This window comes from Primulina tabacum, chromosome 7 (assembly GCF_025594145.1).
Source record: "Primulina tabacum isolate GXHZ01 chromosome 7, ASM2559414v2, whole genome shotgun sequence".
NCBI classification, from domain to species: Eukaryota; Viridiplantae; Streptophyta; class Magnoliopsida; order Lamiales; family Gesneriaceae; genus Primulina; species Primulina tabacum.
The window spans coordinates 35,105,080-35,126,381 of NC_134556.1; the positions used below are offsets into that span (position 1 = coordinate 35,105,080).

General features: G+C 37.4%; 1 protein-coding gene across 1 annotated transcript in view; it reads left to right on the forward strand.

Moving 5' to 3' along the window:
• Nucleotides 1-21,302, forward strand: part of LOC142551466 (protein SABRE-like) — a 41,379-nt gene that overhangs the window by 363 nt on the left and 19,714 nt on the right. The window contains 13 exon segments of the mRNA XM_075660718.1: nt 1,197-1,308; nt 1,715-1,979; nt 3,162-3,405; nt 3,793-4,015; nt 6,152-6,322; nt 6,391-6,468; nt 7,355-7,606; nt 8,820-10,916; nt 11,588-13,445; nt 14,354-14,454; nt 15,474-15,534; nt 15,537-15,829; nt 15,932-16,050. Of these exon segments, the coding sequence (XP_075516833.1) occupies nt 1,197-1,308; nt 1,715-1,979; nt 3,162-3,405; nt 3,793-4,015; nt 6,152-6,322; nt 6,391-6,468; nt 7,355-7,606; nt 8,820-10,916; nt 11,588-13,445; nt 14,354-14,454; nt 15,474-15,534; nt 15,537-15,829; nt 15,932-16,050 (5,874 nt within the window).

Below are 21,302 nucleotides of genomic sequence, written 5' to 3' on the forward strand. Positions count from 1 at the left end.
GAAATTCATGCATGTGGTGTGATGTGCACTCTTGCTAGTATTTTCTGTTGAAATTATGATGCGCTCGATATAGCTCATGCTCGAGTTCTTGATTTTTTAGTAACGGTGATCCTTTTCTTTAATTTTGCGGTAGGATTGTGATTCCTTATTTTGATCATCACGTCCTTGTGGACCTGGTTCTTTATTTATTTTGTTAAAAAAATTGCTTGTGAAATTTGAAGTTCTTCGGGGGACTGTGCCACTTCCTTCCGGCTGATCCCTCCTCTGGATGAATTTACTCATTTCTTGATCAACCATATGTAGCTGTTCGTACTTCAATGTGGGTCTCGTGGCACATCAAACCTCCTTTCAACTTGAACTTTTAAACTTGTATTGTTTTTATACTGGGCACCAGAACACAAAGTGAATGTCACAGCATCCACATCTTACTACCAAACCGTTGGAAATGAATTTTGGTAAATTGATAGCTTTTCTATTCTCAAGTTTGATTTCGAAAATAGATGGTGGTGGTATCTTTGTGACACCATGATGCCCAGCGATATATGATTGGTGGAGTGCTAAACAACTGATGAAATCTAAAGTCAGGGCATATAGATGACTTTTTTCGGGACAAATTTAAATACTTAATAACTTATCATTCACAGAAACAGTTGTTAAAAATTGCTCTTGCAAAACATTTAGCTTGCAGCTGCTTTCTGAGTTTGCTCTTTTTGGTGGTGGATTGGCCGTAAGAGTGGCATAAAATAATTGAAGTTAATTTACATTGAAGGCAAGGTTGCACAACCGAGATGCTTATGTGATTCTTCTTTTGAGTTCCTCATAATTTCCACATGAAAGATACTGATTATATTTGGGCGACATTACTATTTCTTGCTTATCGTTCCATCTCTGCGTACACATTTAATATTGGAGTGGTGCCACACAATATATGGTTGCTAACTGTTCTGTTTCCTTCTTGTATGCCGGTGTCTGCTGTGTTGTACAAAACATACATTGTTTATGAGTTTTCCGAGTCTTTGAGTTTGTTGTTTCTTTGCGCAGGGGCTTGTTTCTACTTGTGACACACTTTGAATATTTTAAAACTATTCATGCAATTCTTCATTAATTTTTTGGATGCGCTACATGATATTAAATTTGTCAATCAATGAAGGATTGCTTTACTATCATTTGACTTTTGTTGATGCATCTTGTTTCAGGTTTGCTTCCAGGTTACTAGCGTGGGTCCTCAGCCGAACAATGGGGGCATCAGTTGGATTTCGTGTTGGTGGATGGAAGTGTTTGAGAGATGTTGTTGTGAAGTTCAACAAGGTATTTCTTATTTTAATTAGTTTCTCTAACATCTCTCTAAACAAAGTTTAATTCCATTGTATTATTGAAAGCTGCATTGACTTTTCTAAATGTTAGAAATATTTGTGGACACTTGAACTTTGAAAAAACGTTGAGATATGCGAGGAAAACTTTGGAATCTTCCTGGTTATGTGTTGCTCATGTAGTTGTAAATCTGAAAGGCATTTTAAACAGTCTCTACTTCGAAGAGTTCAAACAATCGGTTTGATCATGTAATAACAGTTGTCACTGACGAAACAATATTTATCACATCGGTAATTTTATCGATTTTCTGTTTTGATGAAAACATTTTTATTATGTTCATGTGTACTGCAGCAGTTCATTATTGAAATTTTTTTGCATGTTCTGACGGGTCTGATGATTACAGGGTGCTATTGGATCCATATCTGTAGGAGAAATCAGGCTAAGTTTGCGGCAGTCTTTCGTCAAGCTAGGAGTTGGTTTTATTTCCAGGGATCCAAAATTGCAGGTGTTGACATGTGATCTAGAAGTTGTTATAAGGTCTTCGAAGAAAAGCACACAGAAATCTAGATCGAAAAAACCTAGAAGCGCAGGCAGAGGAAAGTGGATGGTTGTGGCTAACATGGCAAGATTCTTGTCAATTTCTGTGACTGACTTGGTTCTAAAGGTACAATGAACTTGTTAACATCCATGATTCTTCCTGGCCTCTTTAGTCCTATATCGCTACATTTTTCTCGTTCAATTCTTATTCGAAAACATCAGGAAATATTTGCTTTTTTGTCTACATTTAATCATATCTACATGTTTTAAATAAATAAACACAGTGAAATTTACTTTAGGTCACTCAGCAATTACACTATCCTTGCATTAACCCCCTAAAAACAAAACCTTGAATTCACCAAAAGGGATCATATAACTAAGCCTTTGATTTAACCTTTCACTGGATAATTAGGTACGAAGAAGAACAACAATTTGAAACTCCAAATTGATTTAAGTACATTCAAAAAATTTCCCCTTGAACATTATCTCCAATTATACAGAAGATGTAAAATAGAAAGAAACAAGGACCGTATATTTAGGTTACAAAATTATTGCAGACAACCATATATTTTTATTGAATTATTTGAGAAATTTTGATCGGTTGTATGTTTGTGTTATATGAACACTTAAAATTAGAGACATGGGGATGAAATGGGTAGTTTACGAAGAGGTCATATGACCATAGCACATTAAATTGATGATGAATACTACTAATACAAACGAAGAACAAATTAGAAAGAAAGTAAGTTTCTACCGATATATTACAGTTTTCCATAACTTCATATGCCTGTTATCATAGATATGATAATACAATTAGGGGAAAGAGGGATAATTATATTTATTAAGTTCCTGTTTTTAGAAAAATGAAGAAGAAATAAAGTATAGTGTTATGTATTCAAGGGAAAAGCTTCCAAATTTTATGACATTCTTAGATCATTTACAATTTTATTCACTTTTTCTTCTGACGGTCAGGTTCTCCAGTATTATCATGTTATCTACTAAAACACATTTCAAAAATCTTAACATTGTAAGTTGATATTGAATTATGTAGATTCGATAGAGAAGTGTGTGACATGATTAAATTCAGGTTTCCTGTTGGAGCTCGATGATTGTAGAGCTTAAATCGCTTTCAGTCTCAGATTTGTACAAAAATTGGAGTCTAGCATTATGTTAATCTATTTTGAATCAGTTTTCATTTTGTCTTTTGTGGACCTCTGGTTTGCTTATTGTAACTAATTTTATGAATCATTATAATAACGTTTCTTATCAAAAAATAAATAAATGAAAATTCTGTATTTTAATACCTCGGACATCTAAAGCTTCCTTGGATGTCAAAGAACTGAGAGTAGACATATCCAAAGATGGTGAATCAGAGGGAGGCTTGTTTGTAAAGTTGCAGCTTGTTCCCATTAATGTTCACTTAAGTAAATCGCGAGTGGCATCTGACCAGTCAGTAATCTCTGACGGATCTATCACTACTAGCCAGTTTATAGACAGCACATGTCCTCCTTTCAGCTGTGAAGAATTCTCTATCTTGTGTGAGTTTGGCTATAGTAGGTAAGTCTTAGTTCACTACTACTCTCCTTTAATTTTCTTTAGTTTTGTATGAAATGAGATATATGATGGAAATATTGGATTTCAGAAATTGTTGGCTTAGGATTTATGAAATGGAAAATGGAAATGAACTCTCAGGCTTTTATTTTTGGGAATTTCTACTTCAGAATAATCAGTTTGCCGATATTCTTAATTTGTCTTGTGAGAAGATTATTATCATTTTGATTGATTAGAATCTATTGTATTTAGTTATTAAGCCATGGATTACTCAGTTAGCGGGATAAAAATATTATTACTGGGATGCTCCCTTTCATCCCCTCCGATTTCTATAAATCTCAATATGAAGTGGTTTGTGAAGGTTTTTAATGAACTTTATAACTATTGATGCAGGGAAGCAGGTGTAGTTGTTAAGAATTTGGATACTACCTGTGGAGAAGTCCGCATAAATCTATGTGAGGATCTGCTGTTAAAGGAGAAGGATGAGTCTGACTCCTCTCCTCAGCCTTCTGCAGAAATTTCCCCAGAAAAACAAGAATCGGCGCTTGCAAAAAAACCAAGGGGAACTAATGCATTGTCTGCTGTATCTAAGTACAATTCTATATTTCCAGAAAAGGTTGAGTAAATTTTTCTGTTCGTAGTCTCCTTACGCAGTAATGTCTATTAACATGACATATGCATCGTTTGGCCTATTTGGAGGACGATGATATTATGGCAGCTTTAATCAAGCAATATTTATATTTTTCTTTGTTAAGTTTATTAGCTTGTCAAATTGTTATGAAAATTAATTCTTCTAAAACTTCAAGACGTCCCGGGAACAACCAAGAACCGTAAAACAGTGAATCGCAGAAAATGAACCGCAAACCTATATCAATGAGTAAAGTAAAGGAACTCAAGAATTTATAGTGGTTTGGCTTAAAATGCCTACGTCCACTTTAGAACTCGGAGCAAAGCTTTTATTTATGAACAATGAGAACGGTACAAAATTACAGTAATAAAGTAAGTTGAAGAAGATGAGATCCCTCCGCTAACTGAACACTTGGCCGCTTATATACAAGATAGCTTATTCTACTACCCAGCCCACTTATCATATTAGCCCGGCCCATTAGCTTGTATCCTAATAAGCCCATCTCTTCTACTCCTTGATCCACGTACTCAGTTTATTCTTTCTTCATCACTCGATGTTGGAATATACTGATCAAAGCTCAACACAAATGATGTTGCATTCTGTAGTGTGCATATACAGTTTAAATAAACCTGTTCTGTTGTGGGTTTTGAATGAAATTGATAGTAGAAACTTATGCTGCAACTTGGTGTATTACTATGGAATCTTTTAAATGGAACTAAATCTGAATTTCAAATATGTTTGAAGCACGTGTTCGAACTGGAATTTTTAAAAAATGAGGCTATGTTGGAGTTGATTTTGGTTGATTGTTTGTTAGTGATAAAACACAAGGGATATAGGATGGGAATTACATTAACAATCTTGCATTTCAGTAGAAACATAGGAAAGAGAAAGGAAAAAAGAGATGGGACTGAGCTCTTATCCTTAACAAAAATTGAAATTCAGAAAAAAAAAGTATTGAAAACTCAATAATTTAGGATAGGTTAGAAGGAAAAAAAATTAGCACCAGAATTCAAATTTGGATTAATCACTTAATCAACTTGATCTATCTATGAGTTTATATTGATCCAAAGAAATTTTAAATTTATGGTATGCCCGGTAGAATCATGAAAAAGATCACAAATCTAAAACATTGCTAGATTATCATTTACCCTATTAATTCTGAAATGATGATGTGACAAAGATTCTGAAGACGAAAAAGATGTTCCTTTTTTTTATGAAATAACCATTGCTAGTAATTGGAACCACCAATCTGATTTTGTGCTTCGGAGTATCATTGTTTGTTTCGGGCATTAATTGACGGAATCTCATGAGAAAACAGAGAATCTGAAGTTGGAGAAGTTTGCTGGGGATATGTACTAATTAAACTGTTCGAAGAGTGTCGAGGGATATGATACTTTTACTGTTTTTAGTGGTTTTGATGAGTTTGCGGTCAAAAACTACAAAGCAAAAGGAATTAAAAAAGGTTTTGGAGTATTTGGTTTGATGTTTATGCCGATATGAACATGGGTCTGAGATATATTTAAAACTTGATGATTGTGACATGAATCATTTTAGTGGTCCACCACCAGGAGTATAGAATAGGAACACAAACTATGTTGCATATTTTAAAGGAATGTGAACCACATCGTGGATGCAAGTTGTGGGGTTTATTTAGGAATGAAAATAGTTGATACTAAATAATTTGTGCCAGATCACGGATCCTGGATTTTAAAAGGCGGACCTCTATTGTGGATGCAGTGGTTTGCTTTGAGAGAGGCAGGAGTTTTGGTCAGTTATCATGATTGGTTTTATTCAGAGCGTGTCCAATGAATGAGAGAAAATGCATGGTAACTATAAAAGAGAGGTTATATTACCTCGAATATGGTTTTTATTGTTGTTTGAATGTTGTCTTCAAAGACCTCTGTTTCAATCCATCAAACCTCTGATAGTCTGTATGGGTTAAAAAGTTATAGTTACATCAAATAAAATACTTTTCCCCATTATAAGAAAAGGACATTTAGTGCGCATATCACAATGTGGTCTTTACAATTGGCTGTCTCTATTTTGTTTGCCTCATTAAAGTGGGTGTTAACTTTGGCTATTTTCACTGATTAAATTGATGTATCTATGATATTTTTTCTACAGGTTGGCTTTACCTTACCAAAACTTGATGTAAAGTTTATTCATCATGGTTATGGTTTGGTGGTTGAGAATAACATAATGGGAATCCAACTGAAATGCATGACATCTAAATCTGTTGAAGAACTTGGGGAAAGTGTGAGGCTTGATGTTCAGTTGGAATTCAGTGAGATTTATGTAAGTTCAACCATTGTGCTTGTATAGTTTATTACTCTCTTTTATTAATGTAACTTATCATGCTGTAGCTGATCAGAGAAGTTGGCATCTCGATTGTCGAAGTGCTGAAACTTGATGTTGTTTCTTCAGTATACATACCCCTTCAGGTATGTTTTTCTCAAGTTCCTTTCAGTGGAAGTGTCTTTTGTTGAAACAACTGCATTAAAAATGTTTGCCTGTATCTGTTTTAGAAATTCCTCAGAGGTTTAGGGTGAATACCAGGAAAGTTGTGGATCAACTGGAAAATTTCTTTCATTTTAACTTCTGTTATATAAAAAAATGCAACATTTTAACCTTCACGGCACACTGACTGATTTCTGTGGGGGGTTATCAAGATTTATCATCTGCCTTGCTTTTCCTAACTAGTTTAAACCTTTTAAAGATCTGTCCTTTTGCTTATTAACTGGCCATTCTCTTTTTTCCTGCTTGCTTCTATAAGCTTTTTAAGATTAGTATTTGTTTCATTTTCGAGGAGTAATTCTGAATAAGTCAGGTTAATTGAAACTGTAATATATGTTTTCTGGTTGTAAAGGATGTTAAGTTGGACAAAACTTTTTAATCGAAACTGTTAAGTTGGACAAACTTGATGCTATTGAACATTTGTGATGGATTTCAGCTTTCAAGTGCGTCATGAATATTAACTTGCCCAACATCGTATTTAAAAGTGCGAAAAAAAAACACCACGGATTCACTAATTAAGTTTTCTTAAGAAAATTTTGGTCATTGAGGGCTTATGCGCATAGAAATTATCAGTGGACAATAGGAACTGTGCAAAACATCCGTTTGGTTTTGCATGTAATTTCATATATGATGTTACTTTATCCTTGCTATAAGGAACCACAGAGACTCGGCACTTGCATTATATATGTAAATGGATCGGTGGAATCATTCAATTAACATCTGCCGGAAGATATGATACTCATTTCAGTTTTCAAGTCTTTCTTGTTAATTTTAGTTTTACCATTTACGTGCATAGAATGCTTTCCGTTGCAGCATAACTCTCCCATCAGATCTGAAATTGATGTCAAGCTTGGAGGCACCCAGTGCAACTTAATTTTGAACAGATTAGAGCAATTCATGCGTATGCGCCCACCGCGAAAGCCTAAAATGGGACTCTTGGAAGAAAATTCTGCTAAAGAAAAATCAGAGTCTCCTGAACAGAAAGCTGTTATGTGGACTTGCACTGTTTCAGCCCCAGAGATGACTGTTGTTCTTTATAGTTTGGATGGTTCTCCTCTGTACCATGTAAGAATTTACTGAGAATAAATTACAGTCTTTCTATCACTCGAAAGAGCTATCGTGTACTGAAATGTAATTTCGATCAATGGAGGCATGCGTGCTTAATGTATTTCTGCTATGATAATAAAAAATCATGTGATTTAGGAACTTATCGGCCATATATATGGTTGGATAGATCGTAATTTTGGAATTATGGTGCTTTGGAGACCCCTAGATCCCTACATATTTCATGATTTTGCGTGAAACATGATTTTCAATGCTTTTATGCTATGATCCTTTGTCTTGCAAAATTATGATGAGACATACTTGTTACATGTGTCTATTGAGTTCTTAAGATAGTTCCCTTTGCTAATGCACCTTTTACATTGTGGTAAGGCACTATTTTAAAAATATTTTTAGCTAGTTACTATAGATATATATATGAAAGACATCAATTAATTTTGAAAACGTCAACAAGTATACTAGTTTTTATGATAGTTCATAGGCCCTCGTCTTTTATTCCTAGAAGTAGTTGCTTTGACTCATTTTTCCCTTTAGAGTTAATTCAAGTTATCTTCAAAAACATGATGTTCAATGCTTTTATGCTATGATCCTTTGTCTTTCAAAATTATGATGAGACATACTTGTTACATGTGTCTATTGAGTTCTTAAGACAGTTCCCTTTGCTAATGCACCTTTTACATTGTGGGAAGGCACTATTTTAAAAATATTTTAGCTAGTTACTATAGATATATATATGAAAGACATCAATTAATTTTGAAAACGTCAACAAGTATACTAGTTTTTATGATAGTTCATAGGGCCTCGTCTTTTATTCCTAGAAGTAGTTGCTTTGACTCATTTTTCCCTTTAGAGTTAATTCAAGTTATCTTCAAAAACATGATGTTCAATGCTTTTATGCTATGATCCTTTGTCTTTCAAAATTATGATGAGACATACTTGTTACATGTGTCTATTGAGTTCTTAAGACAGTTCCCTTTGCTAATGCACCTTTTACATTGTGGTAAGGCACTATTTTAAAAATATTTTAGCTAGTTACTATAGATATATATATGAAAGACATCAATTAATTTTGAAAACGTCAACAAGTATACTAGTTTTTATGATAGTTCATAGGGCCTCGTCTTTTATTTCTAGAAGTAGTTGCTTTGACTCATTTTTCCCTTTAGCTTTGATTGCAATGCCATTTATTGAATGATTACCTATTTTGCAACTGCAGGGTTGCTCACAATCATCACATATCTTTGCAAACAACATATCCAGTAATGGTGCAACTCTACATATGGAACTTGGTGAACTAAATCTACACATGTCTGATGAATATCAAGAATGCTTGAAAGAGAGCTTGTTTGGCGTGGAAACAAACACAGGCTCATTAATGCACATTGCTAAGGTGAGCTTGGACTGGGGCAAGAAAGACATTGATTCCCTTGAAGATGGGTTGCAGTGTAAGATGGTTCTTGGAGCCGATGTCACTGGCATGAGTGTCTACTTGACTTTCAGGCGTCTTGAATCATTGATATTAGCTGCTCTATCCTTCAAGGCCTTATTGAAGGATTTATCTGCTTTGAGTAAGAAACCATCACAAAGCAAAGAAACAAGGTCTTCCAAGCCATCAAGGAAAGGAGTTCAACTATTGAGACTCAACCTAGAAAGATGCTCTGTAAATATATATGGAGATGTGGGGTTGGAGGATACGGTTATTCCAGACCCCAAGCGTGTTAATTATGGATCACAAGGTGGTAAGGTTTTAGTTACTAACTTGGTAGATGGGTCTCTGCGAACTGCACATGTAATGTCGACTGTAACATATGATTGTACAAGGTTGAAGTATTCTCTTTCACTTGATGTTTACCATCTCAGTTTTTGCATGAACAAGGAAAAAAAATCAGTACAGATGGAGCTTGAAAGAGCTAGGTCTATCTATCAGGAATTTCCAGAAGACAACAATCCTGGACCAAAAGTTGTGTTACTTGACATGCAGAATGCGAAGCTTGTTAGGCGATCAGGAGGTCTCAAAGATATTGCTGTTTGCTCTCTCTTCAGTGCCACTGATATATCAATAAGGTGGGAACCTGATGTGAATATTGCATTAGTTGAACTAGGATTGCACTTGAAGTTAATGGTCCACAATTACAAGCTGCAGGAGTATAACAAGGAAAAGATTTCTGTTATGAATAACAATGAGCCAAAGAAAGAGACCACTTTGGAATCATCCAACAAACGACTGAACAAAAGGGAATCGATTTTCGCTATTGATGTGGAGATGCTTAGTGTATTTGCTGAGGTTGGAGATGGGGTTGAAGCCTTGATCCAGGTGCAGTCCATCTTCTCCGAGAATGCCAAAATAGGTGTGCTTCTTGAGGGACTTTTTCTCCACCTCAATGAAGCCAAAATTTTTAGAACCAGCAGAATGCAAATATCTCGAATTCCTAATGCTTCTGGTAGAGTTCCAGATGCGAAATCTGAGACAGTAACTATCTGGGACTGGGTTATTCAAGCCATTGATGTGCATGTATGTGTGCCATTTAGGTTGCAACTGCGAGCCATTGATGATTCTGTGGAGGATATGCTTCGAGCTTTGAAGCTTGTGAGTTCTGCTAAAACTAAATGTATGTTTCCAGAGAAGAAAGAGCAGTCGAAACAGAAAAAGGCTAGTTTGTCTAGAACTGGTTGTATAAAGTTTTGCATACGTAAATTAACAGCTGAGATCGAGGAGGAACCGATACAGGGTTGGCTTGACGAGCATTATCAACTCCTGAAGAATGAGGCTCGTGAATTAGTTGTTAGGTTAAATTTTCTTGATGAGCATATTTCTCGGAATGGACAATGCCATGATGTTGTTGAAAAAGACGAATCTTCATTCGAAGGAAAGAGTCATCACAATGGGGAGGAGATAGATCTTCGAGATGCTTCAGCTATTCAGAAATTGCGCGAAGAAATATACAGACAGTCATTCCGGTCATATTACCAGGCATGCCAGAGCCTTGTACTGGCACAGGGATCTGGGGCATGTAAAGATGGCTTCCAATCTGGTTTCAAACCTAGTACTTCCAGAACTTCTCTTTTCTCTGTTTGTGCTACAGAATTAGATGTAACCTTGTCAAAAATTGAAGGTGGTGATGCAGGGATGATTGAAGTTCTGCAGAAGCTAGACCCTGTATGCCGTGCCCATAACATTCCATTTTCGAGACTTTATGGAGGAAACATGCTCTTGCATACAGGATCCCTTGTAGTTCAGATAAGAAACTACACATGTCCACTATTTGCTGCAAATGCTGGTCGATGTGAAGGTCGTCTTCTGTTGGCTCAGCAGGTCTGTGTTTTTTGGTGTTTTTCTCTCTTGACTCTTGCATGCACTTTTATGCCCTGATTTGGCTGGCAGTTAACTAATTGATAAATTTCAGAACTCACCAAGCCCTTTGTATAAATTTTCAACAAATGTCTCCTAAGTCCTACCGTTCTATTTGTACTTGGTAAAGCTGAGCCATACTTCTAGCGGTAGAAAGAAAAGTATTTTCCATCAATCAGAGAAGCTAAAAAGGGAAATATTCTCTTGCATAAATAAAAAGAATATTGGTTCTGGTTGACATACGTCACAAATAATTTTTTTAGCCTGACAGCTAATTCACACCAATGTCAAAATCATATGCCGGTAACAAGGGCACCTTCCATGTTTGACTTCTCAGTCGACAACCTGGTACTCTGTTTATCATATGCATTTGTGATTCTTGCAGATCCTTTAGTGCAGGACGTTCTTTCAATAACTTATTCACTCTGACTTTGTAATTGAAATGTTTGAGTGAACTGATCCACCTTATCTTGTTTAGAAAATTTATTGCCTGAACCTTTTAATAAGTCTTTCAATAAACCAATTTATTGATTGTGGCCTTACCCAATCTGTTATGCGGTTTGTATTTAACTGTCTTCGGGCAACAACATGAGCATATATACGACATTCTCAATTATGCCAATTTGTGATTGCAGGCAACTTGTTTTCAGCCGCAGATTCACCAAAATGTTTTCATTGGAAAATGGAGGAAAGTGAATATGCTACGTTCTGCTAGCGGCACAACTCCTCCATTAAAAACTTATTGTGATTTATCCATTCATTTTCGGACCGGAGAAATTTCGTTTGGCACTGGTTTTGAACCGTCTTTTGCTGATATTAGCTATGCTTTTACTGTGGCTCTTCGTAGAGCTAATTTAAGCACAAGGAATCCAAATCCAGATGTCCAGCCACCTAAAAAGGAAAAGAGTTTACCTTGGTGGGACGAAATGAGAAACTACATTCATGGAAACACCACTTTATATTTTTCGGAGACAAAATGGAACATTCTTGCAACTACTGATCCCTACGAAAACTTAGACAAACTTCAGATTATATCAGGTTACATGGAAATTCAACAATCAGATGGTCGTGTTTACTTGTCCTCCAAGGATTTCAAGATTTTTGTGAGCAGCTTAGAGAGCTTGCTAAAAAATTCCATCTCGAAACATTTTGTTGGATTTTCTGGGCCATTCCTTCAGGCCCCAAATTTCACTGTTGAGGTGACAATGGAATGGGATTGTGAGTCTGGAAATTCCCTAAATCATTATTTATTTGCACTTCCTAATGAAGGTAAAGCTCGTCAAAAGGTTTACGATCCCTTCAGATCCACATCTCTTTCTCTCAAATGGAATTTCTCCCTTAGGCCACCTGTTCCTTGTGGCGATCGCCAATCACAATCCTTTTCCAATAATGATCAGTTCATTCAGGATGGAGCTTCAGTTTGTCCAACAAAATTAGGAAATGAATCAATTGATTCCCCAATTATGAATCTTGGACATCATGATTTGGAGTGGTTGATCAAGTTTTGGAACTTAAAATACCTTCCTCCCCATAAGTTGCGAACCTTTTCTAGGTGGCCCCGTTATGGGATCCCTAGGATTCCAAGATCAGGTAATATGTCGTTAGACAAAGTAATGACAGAATTTATGTTCAGGGTTGATGCCACTCCCACATTAATCAGGCACATGCCTTTACACGACGACGACCCAGCGAAGGGACTAGCATTTAAGATGACAAAGTTGAAATATGAACTCTATTATAGTCGAGGTAAACAAAAATATACCTTTGAATGCAGTCGGGATCCTCTCGATCTTGTGTATCAGGGTCTTGACCTACACATTCCCAAAGTATTTATAAATAAGGAAGATTGCCCAACTGTTGCAAAAGTAGTTCAAATGACAAGGAAGCAATCCCTGCCTACGTCAACAGGCAGAGTTCTCGGCGATAAACACAGGTCCTCTAGCAACCGCACAGAAAGACATCATGATGATGGGTTTTTGTTATCATCAGATTACTTCACAATTCGCCGGCAAGCTCCAAAGGCTGACCCTGCAAAGTTATTAGCATGGCAAGAAGCTGGAAGAAGAAATCTTGAGATGACATATGTCAGATCTGAGTTTGAAAATGGGAGCGACAGCGATGAGCATACAAGATCTGACCCTAGTGATGATGATGGATATAACATTGTCATTGCTGACAATTGCAGGCGTATTTTTGTTTACAGGCTGAAGCTTATGTGGACTCTTGAAAATAGAGATGCTGTTTGGTCTTGGGTAGGTGGGATATCTAAGGCATTTGAACCTCCAAAACCTTCTCCTTCTCGTCAATATGCTCAAAGAAAATTGCATGAGGAGAACAAAGTCCTTGATAGACCTGAAACACCCAAAACTGATAACCAAAAGTCACCTACTTCCTATCATGGTTCCATTTCTTCTCAGTATATTGAGACATCTCAAGCCTCGCCTTCTCCATCAGATTCAGCTGCAATGGAAAATCCGTCCTCTAGTGTGTCTGGTAAATTCAAAGTTCTTTCTCTCAAACACACGTACAGTACGGGTTTCCATGTGTATTTGAGTGTATGCATATTTCTATTTTGCTACTATAATGTGTTGCACTTTTGTTTTGGTTTTAATTGTAAATTATAGCTGTAGTCTTGTAGATGTGTTGGTGAGAGGCTACTTTCTACTTGAGTTGGTTACTTCTATCAGACTCCAAAATGGTATAGTTATGGTAGCAAAAAGCTAGTTGCAATTGTCTTTTCTCTGTAATACTTGATGTGTTGAGTTGACAAAAAAAGGAACTTAGTATAACAAGTTGTAAAATCTTGCATATTATTGTATCATATATAATTTAACAAAATAAATGGACTGTCATCTCTTGCATCATTTTTTCTTGTAAATAATCTTGTCTTTATTTGTGAAATGTTCTTTATTTTCTTAATCACATTCCCAGAACTGAGATTATTAAAATGTATACTCTTATTGTTTCACTTGACCATGTAACTGTTTGGAAACAACTACCTTAAATTGTTGTGGTAATGTGGAAGTTCTCGAGTACAGTACCACTTTAATAATCAGCCTCCCTTTTTGCAAAATTGTTACATGAGTTAGTAATTCTTAACATGATGTCACATATTTGAATATATATTTTAATTAAGCCATTAATTGTGTTCCTAGACAGTCCCTTCTTTACTGTATCTATCACTCTACCATTGATTTTATTTTGCCAGCAATGTTGTTGCCTTTCGCATTGTTTTCTTGCATTGATAAATTAGTTTTGTTAGTTAGTTATAAGCTTTCATGCTGTGAAACTATCCTCTATTATGCATAAGCCACATCATACCTCCTTGATTGAAATCCTCCACTTGTGCAAAATATTAGCTACCTTCTTTTCTCCTATAAATGTGTTGTGCCTATATACAGCAAAATATAGCTATCTCGATGACTCCGAGGAAGAGGGGACGCGCCATTTCATGGTGAATGTTATTGAGCCGCAATTCAATCTTCACACAGAAGAATCTAACGTGAGTTACTAAATGCTACTAAAGTGTTTATGGGCATCTTTATAGTTAATATATAGAATGTTAATAGGACAACTTTGGGGAACTCATCGTCAAATCCTTGACGATAAATCTCCTGGTAGGTTACAAAAAAAGCATTTTTTGTAATTTTCTGATTACATGCTCCATGAGTTTTTATATTTGTTAGAAATGATATTTGATAGGAAGGAAATATTTTAACAAGCTTATTGGATCTGGTTCTGATGTACAGTGACAATAATCCTTTGAGGAGAGTAAAGAGAGAGCAAGTATGAATATCATTGATCTTATCTCTTAATCTCGCAAGCAATGCACGCCACAAAGTTTTGCATCCAACGATCTTTAATAGTTAAAGATGAACTGGCGAATCTTACTTGAGAATCCTGATATTGATTATTTAGATGATTGCTACAAACCCATGGCCTTTAGCTATTCATTACAGTACTTATGATACATAGTGTACCCTTGACAGTAAAAATGACATAAATATTAATTAAGACTTGTTCAACATCAAATTAAGCTAGGTATTTCTTTCTAAATGTGCTTATACGATGTTTAACTCTGTCACTTTAGACTTTCTCATCTTGCCACACATGCTTCACTGCCATATATGTAACATGTTGTATCATATGTAAAATTGAGGTGTTCAAGCTTGTTCAAATCCACCTTTGTACCTTAAATTGTGGAAATCTTCAATTTCACTCTGATTAGGGCGAAAATAGCAGGGGAATCTAAAACACAACACAACACAACACAACTGATTTGTGGATATTCTTTAAATGATAAAGTGTTGGTTCAACCATTGATTTAGCAAGATGGACCTCCTTTTTTAAAGAAAGGGTTTGAGCTATATCAACTTGCTCTACTGGTGGAGAGTCACAAATGAGATCAATATAGAACTCAACAAAAAAGGGAAAAATCAAGCAGATGGATGGATGCGATATTAGTAATAAATTCTTTTTAATTATTAGTCATGATTAATGCAATAAATCCTTGTTTGACAGGGTAGATTCTTGCTTGCTGCTGTAAGTGGCCGTGTCTTAGCTCGGTCATTTCATTCAATCCTTGCTGTGGCTATGAGATGATCGAACAAGCACTTGGGGGAGAAAAGATTCACCTACCTGAATCTCAGCCTGAAATGACATGGAATCGCATGGAATTCTCCGTTATGTTGGAGCATGTGCAGGCTCATGTAGCCCCAACTGATGTGGATCCAGGGGCTGGGCTGCAGTGGCTTCCTAAAATTCATCGGAGTTCACCCAAAGTGAAGCGCACTGGAGCTTTACTTGAAAGGGTTTTTATGCCCTGTGACATGTACTTTTGCTACACACGGCATAAAGGAGGAAATAATGATTTGAAAGTAAAGTTCTATGTTTCAGGGGATAAAAGTTCATAATGGCTGAAAGAAAGTTAAATATGCTAAATATTAATGCTGAATTTATGACATTTACTTTTATTGCAGGTAAAGCCTTTGAAAGAGCTGTCCTTCAATTCTCATAATATTACAGCTACAATGACATCCAGACAATTTCAAGTCATGCTTGATGTGTTGACCAATCTTCTTTTTGCTCGGCTTCGTAAGTAAGAATCCCACAATCTGCTATTTGATTATTTTTATGTGATATTCTGGCAATGTAGTACATGTGAATGCCTTTAAGATGTTGTCATTTCAATTATGTTAATACTTAATGCCAAATTTGATGCTATGATTATGGGAGGGCATATGTTTTGGCACTAGTTAAAACTACAGGGAGTACAAATGTTGCTCCTCTAGATTTTATAGCATGGAGACCGCTCACATGATATATGGTCATGAAACTTTTAAAGTTTCAGGCAAGAAATGATATGGATGGCCCAAATTTTCTTTTTATGTGCAATTAGATACTTCCATCACTTAAGAATTTTTGCTGGTAAATTCTAGCTTAATCCGTCAGATATGGATAGCATCTTTATTTAACCTGTTCTACATTAGAATGAGGTGGTTATTTTTCACGTATTGTAACTTTCTGGATGGGGTTCCTTTATATGATGATATTACTGGATTACCTATTTTGAAAGTTGTGTGTGTGTGTGTAGAGGCCTAAAAATCCGTGCTTGAAAATTTGCGGGAAATTTAAAATTTTTCTTTTCAAATGATTAAAATTGCCTCAATTATAAATGAACTGATACATAAAGTTTGATGTTTAAAATGGCAGCGGAAGAAATTAACATTTTTCGAAATAACAATAAAAAGTTCATCCAACGATTGTTGAGCAATAAAATAATAAATGTTGAACTAAGGTCCTCGGGTCCTACTACTGCCGACTCGAGCTGGCTCACTGGTCCCCGCCCTCGATCCCGACATCAACATCAGTACCTGCAACAATCAAGTCTAGTGAGTTTAAAGACTCAACATGCATATGCCGTAAATAACAAGTAAATAAATAGTAAGCTTGCATACAAGTGGAAATATCATGTCATGAGGCATATCGTGAAAATATCGTGTCATGATTAATTATAGTACGTGCATAACTGAACTGAAAATCATGGTGAAAATGTTTGCTCCTTGGAGCCCTGTACTTAAATAGCATGTAATAATTTTCTGGTGAGATTATGGTCTACGCAAGTGGTCCCTGAACTGAACTGAGCTGACCGGTAACTGGCGACCGGGCCGGTAACTGGCGACCGGACTTAATAATGTACGTCTGATCAGACTACTGCCACAGTATACTGGGTGAAACAACTGAACTGACCGGTAACTGGCGACCGGGCCGGTAACTGGCGACCGGACTTAATAATGTACGTCTGATCAGACTACTGCCACAGTATACTGGGTGAAACAACTGAACTGACCGGTAACTGGCGACCGGGCCGGTAACTGGCGACCGGACTTAAGCATGATAGTAAAGTGACCACAAGCAATATCGCATAAATCTCAAAATAAGTATTTTTTTGCACGTAATATAATTAATTAACACAATTATATATCCCGTAATAATTTTACTTAATGGATTGGATTGCTCCCAGGCTCGTTGCAACCTACATATGCCATGAAAAATATGCAATAGATTTATGGGACCAAACTATGCAATAACATCCAAAAACTGAGACAAGTGCGCCTAATGACTTCGTATTTAATCATGACTCCGAACCAACCCGAACCAACACTGAAACATCATATAGTCATGATTAAAATACGCTTAAAAATGATGAATTAATGCCCCTAAAATGGTGAGAGTCGAAAACTAGGTGAATGGAGGCCAAAACATGAAACGCTCTTTCGAGAGTCAATTTGGCACATCGCACCGTAAATTCTCGTACGACCTCAAAAACGATCCGAATCACGAACGGCCAAAAAAATGACCTTCCTAACTCGATGAGGCACTGTCCAGTCCAAGGCCATGGGCTAAAAGCCAACCAAGAACTCAAACGACGCCTGAGAACAACAGCACGCTTGCTGTCAAAATTACAGCAGCTGCACATTTGCTTTTCTTGTGTCGTTTTCGAGACTACCGGCCATTGGGGCTTGAACCACCGACCAGAGACTCTTACCAACATCCCAAGGAATGATTTGAACCATGGCTAAGGGCCCTAGGCCAGCCACCATTCGCACCATTCCAGCAAACATCAGAAAACTCCAACCGAGAGCACTCATACATGCGTATGTAGTGTTGTGTTTCATTTGCTGTCTCGTGTCGTCCAGTGGCCATTTGATTGACCATGGCACAATCTAGACATCTAGGGACATGGTATGAACCGTGGCTAAGGGCCATAGGCCAACCAAGATCCACACCATTCCACAATATTCGAACCATACAGGCTGTGAAAATGAGAGGGCCGAAAGTGGGGAGGGGCTGTTTCTGCGTTTTATTGTAAAAACCGATTCACCATGAACCAAGCCTCCAAAAGGACGACTTAGTCACGTCTTAGACATGCTAGGGAAGTGATCTAACCATGGCTATAAGCCTTGGGGCAGCCATGATCAGATTCATTTCTCCTTTGACAGCAGAAACAATTTTCGAGACACACTTGGGCAGAAATGGGGAGTTGCTGTCATTCCTTGCTTTCGGCTAGCATGGGACTCAAACCAATGGACAAATGTGATCCTAACATGTCCTACTACATGCTTAGGAGCAGCTTTGGGAACCTGGAATCGATTCAATACCTGAAACCCACAAAACAAAGCAACCCGTGAAGCTGTCATAGAAATCGAAAAAATCTGCATGTTGTTTTCTGAAAAAATCTTGCTATGTTTCGGTTTTTGCCATAGAAATAATGATCATGCAATGAAAATAAATGATAATAGGACTTGATTGAAGAGTCAAGGAAGAACATATGCATGCCTGGTTTCGTTTTGAACGAAAACGAATGAATAAGACGATATGGCGCGGAGGAGGTGGAGCGCTTTTGCTACCTTTCTTCTTACTCGATTTTTCTCTCCTATCTCCCACTGAATTCTCACGGTTTTTCCACTCTGAAATACTCTCTAATTCGGTGATGGGGGAGGGGAAAGGGTGGTTAAGAGAGTGAGGGAAATGGTTGCAAGATATAGGGAACAAATCAAGACCAAGTCTCCACCTTTTGAATTTTGAATTTTGGTTTGATATCAAATGATTTGTTGGTGTTTGTTGGGGTGAGGTGGCCGATTATTTACAAGCTAGTCTAGGTTAGAATAAGGTTGATTATTAATTAAATGGTGCTCCCAAAAATAAAAGAATAATCCTACTAATTAAATGCAAAGAAAGGGTCAAAGGTGGTGAGGTGGCAAGGCATGTTGCTTAATCATCTAGGGGCCGAAATCTTACAATAAAAATGAAGGGAAATTGTTGTTTAGTTACTAAATTTATAACCCTTAAAAGCCTCACCTATCCTTTAAATAATTTAGTGAACTAATCCCTTAATTACGGAACCTAAATGAATTTATTTTCTACTCACCTCAAGTAACTAAAATAATTCCTTAAACTTCCTTTTTAACTTAAATCAACTTCCTTGCTAGCTAAAATAAATTCTGGAAATGATTTTTAATCATAAATTCTATCTCAAAACTCCAACTCCAGTCCGGCCTCACTGAATTAACTGAAATGATAAAAATTTAAACGACTGCATAAAATAATAAAATAATTAAATTTAAATTCTAATGCAATAAAATCATTTTAAATTTAAATACTAGAATTATGCATGGCTTATACGTAGTCTAAGTTACGGGTTCTACAATTCTTCCCCCTTTAAAAGAAATTTCGTCCTCGAAATTAAGACTCACCGAATAACTCGGGGTAACGACTCCTCATCTCTGGCTCAGATTCCCACGTAGCTTCCTCCTCTGAGTGGTTGAGCCATTTGACTTTGACTCGCCTAACCAGCTTGTTCCGAAGCTTCTTCTCCTGCCTGTCTAGGATCTGCACTGGTCTCTCCTCCGGAGTAAGCTGCAACGGCTCAAAGTTCAGGACATGCGAAGGATTCGCCAGATACTTCCTCAGCATAGAGACGTGAAAGACATTGTGTACTCCGGCCAGATTCGGCGGAAGAGCCACACGATAAGCTAGCGTCCCAACTCTGTCGAGGATCTCAAATGGTCCAATGAATCTCGGACTGAGCTTCCCTTTCTTCCCAAATCGCATGACACCCTTCATAGGTGCCACATTCACAAAGACATGGTCGCCGACAGCAAACTCTAAATCTCTCCTCCTCTGATCTGCATAGCTCTTCTGTCGACTCTGAGCAGTCCTCATTCTATCACGGATTCGGGCTACTACGTCGACAGTCTGCTGAATAATCTCTGGACCCAGCTCTGCTCTCTCTCCTACTTCATCCCAATGAACAGGAGATCTACACTTACGGCCATATAGTGCTTCATACGGAGCCATACCAATAGAAGACTGGAAGCTGTTGTTATAGGTGAACTCAACCAATGGTAAGTTCGACTCCCAACTCCCAGAGAAATCAATGACGCAAGCACGGAGAAGATCCTCCAAAATCTGAATGACTCGCTCTGACTGCCCATCTGTCTGCGGATGGAAAGTTGTGTTAAACAGCAACTTCGTACCCATAGGCGAATGCAAACTCTTCCAAAACGAGGAAGTGAATCTGGGATCTCTGTCAGATACGATAGAAACTGGAATGCCATGAAGTCGGACTATCTCTCGGATATACAGCTCTGCATACTGAATCATGGTGAATGTCGTCTTAATAGGCAAGAAGTGCGCTGATTTGGTACGACGATCTACAATCACCCAAATAGCATTTGATCCTCTGACTGACTTCGGCAATCCTATCACAAAGTCCATGGTAACATTCTCCCACTTCCACTCGGGAATAGGAAGAGGCTTGAGCAAACCTGCTGGTCTCTGATGCTCGGCCTTCACTAACTGACAGGTCAGACACTCGGATACAAATCGTCTGATGTCCTTCTTCATACCAGGCCACCAATACAATAGCTGTAGATCTTTGTACATCTTTGTACTCCAAGGGTGAATGGAGTACGGTGACATGTGGGCTTCCGACAGAATATCTGCTCGAATGGAATCACTGCTAGGAACCCATATCCTGTCTCGGTATCTCACAATACAATTGCTGACTGAATACAAGACACTGCCCTTGGCCTCATCTCTCTGCTACCACTTTGCTAACTGCTCATCTGATGACTGCCCACTGCGAATACGGTCCATAAGGGAAGACTGAATGGTCAAGGTAGATAGACGGGGAACTCTACCTCGAGGATAAGTCTCCAGATCAAACCTCTGCATCTCAAACTGAAGAGGTCTCGAAACTGTCAAATGGGCCATCGCTGCAACCTTCCTGCTCAGTGCATCCGCAACTACATTAGCTTTACCCGGGTGGTAGCTAATGTCACAATC